Source organism: Protopterus annectens, chromosome 3.part1 (assembly GCF_019279795.1).
Source record: "Protopterus annectens isolate FY-2018-M chromosome 3.part1, PAN1.0, whole genome shotgun sequence".
Taxonomy (NCBI): Eukaryota; Metazoa; Chordata; order Ceratodontiformes; family Protopteridae; genus Protopterus; species Protopterus annectens.
The window spans coordinates 435,354,363-435,356,862 of NC_056732.1; the positions used below are offsets into that span (position 1 = coordinate 435,354,363).

General features: G+C 35.8%; 1 protein-coding gene across 3 annotated transcripts in view; it reads right to left on the reverse strand.

The window, feature by feature from the left end:
* ACTR3B (actin related protein 3B) overlaps window positions 1-2,500 on the reverse strand; it is a 1,280,959-nt gene that overhangs the window by 126,673 nt on the left and 1,151,786 nt on the right. For all 3 annotated transcript variants that reach the window (XM_044066887.1, XM_044066889.1, XR_006364220.1), the window contains one exon: window positions 262-345. In XM_044066887.1, coding sequence (XP_043922822.1) covers window positions 262-345 — 84 coding nt within the window. The remainder of the gene's footprint in view (window positions 1-261; window positions 346-2,500) is intronic.

Consider the following 2,500-nt stretch of genomic DNA (forward strand, 5'->3'; position numbering starts at 1 on the left):
CGGGCCGGGGTGCTTTCTGTGTGATCTGCTTACCTTATTTGTTATGTGTGAATTTTCACTAAGTGGTCTGATTTCCTGCCACATTCCAAAGACTTGCTGATCAGTGAACTGAAACTGTAGTAAAATTGCTCAAAGGTAAACATGCCAAGTGTAAATAAACTTATTTATCTGGATGAGGCATTATCAAAAGAAATTAAACCAAATGACAGTTACTCTAAACACTGCACATATTAAGAAGTTTAATTGTTCCAGATAACTTACTGTTGAAGCTAGCATGGATCCTCCAAACCAAACTGCATAACGTTGCATGTGGTGAGTGATGACCTGAACTTCAATGGGCTTGGGCTAGAAAACAGAGCATGAGTAACCATTTAATTATGAAGGTGTGGTATGATCTAAGGATCAATGATAAGTCTCCTGTAAAGCAAAGCTGTAATTCAGTGTCAGAATTTCATGTATACTCCATGAATGAAACTAAAAGCAAGCAATATTTTAAGAGTTTCACTTCCTTCCATAGCCTAACTTAAAATACTAACTCCAGGGTCACATGAGCTTAGAATAAATAAGAATGTTTATTTTGGCAACTAAACTGAGTCTGTACCTTTCTGCACAAACTGAATGCTGAGCATTCATTCATAAAACCTAAAAACCTACAACTCACAGATCTATAGTTTGAGAATCGTATGTCAAACAAAACGCCATCAACAATGTCATAATGTTTACAGAAGTAAAGAGCAATCTAGTAAATAGTTAAGATATGTGTAAGTCAGGACTTGTGATAGCACTTGTATAGCCAATAATTATAACCTTAATATTAGTTAGCTGTTGAAAATCTATGGAAAGAAATGTCAAAAAGTATGCACTTTCTAGCACTTTGTGGTTGCTTAGCAACTGGCAAAATAATACAAAATATCATCTGTAACATTTTCATGGGGCAGTGGAGAGAAGCAGGTACTAGACTTAGAATAAGTGTTGAAATAAATTATATTGTGTAACCTAAATAAGCCATCTGTAGTATCACATTGGTCTGATGTCTGCAAAGCATTTGTAACCAATAACAGCATTCTGTCGGATCGTTCGGATCCGATTTCAGAAGTTCGGATTTCAGAAATGAGTTTAGTGCTAACAATAAATGATAATCATAGTCATCAGGAAGGAATAAAAAAACACTTTGGGGGAATCAAGACCAGAAACTTTCTATAAAGGAATCAAAATGAGTACTGAAAGAAATGATGAACTAAAATTTTAGGACCAGAACTGTGATTTAGGAAATTGTTTCCCCTGATTAAAAATACATCTTTCTTTGGCTCATCTCTTGAGAAGAACCACAAATGCGCTGTATTGCATGGAGTGTGGTGATTATGCTCCGATACCCAGAAAAAGACACATCAGTTAAGTGCTACTATAGCACAAGACCCGAACTTAACAAATGTTAAGCACCCACTTCTTAACTTGTTAAGGTTGGGTTTTACAAGGCAGTCAAATCTGCCAGTACTGACCAGCAAGGACAGCGGCAGAATAAAAAAAAAACAGATTTGTTTCTGCCTGCAGTCTGTATCAGTAACATGTCCCTGAATGACTTCCTCTTATAAAGTTATAAAGTAGCTAGAATAATAGGATGTGTGTTCACCTGCATTTTCTGAAGGATACAAAGACTGAAAGTCAAATGCATGTCATTAATTAGTGATTTCAATCCTCAGGGATTTGTCAGAAAACAAGATTTTATGAGGAGCTGACCAAACATATGAGTCAAAAATCTGGACATTCTGCAAAAAATCTGGATAGCTGAAAGGCATGGCAAGGTGTCTTTCTGACAATGCTCACTAAGTGTTTTATGGCTTTGAAAGCAGGCAAAACACTCAGCATTTTCCCCTGTAACTAATAGAAGATGGAACAGATAAAGCGCCATACATGACAAAGAATTATGATTGGGTCTCTATCATAATCCTTAGCTATTTGTTCTCAACATGGATGGCAAGATTCACCTCTTCAGCTTTGCACTCGAGGTGAATTTCTTGGAACCCCTGTCTCGAACACACAATAAGCAAGTTATGATTGATTACTTGATCATAATACTCTATATTTTACTTTAAACTCAAAACATTTTCAGAATATGGAGGACATCTGTAGCTATTAATAGAAGCATGTGTCCAAACACCACCTTAGGACCACCATGGTTGAGTATTTACCTTTACAATTATAAAGAATCAGTTGGTGCTGCCTCATCTGATTCATATTTGAAGCATTTTCTTGACAATAAGGAGGCATTATGGATGACTTTAACATGTGCATTATTTCGCCCAGGTCTCAGTGGTCATCTGTACATGTTTTGTTTCTCCTTTTTTGATGTTCTATTATTTACTGCAGTTAACTTTAAAAATATACAAGTACATTTACAAAGTGCTTATTTAATAAACTGACACAACATACAGCATTAAATTCATTAGGAGAACTGTATGTATCACAGGATACGTATTTGTTATGTAAGAGGAACATCTCC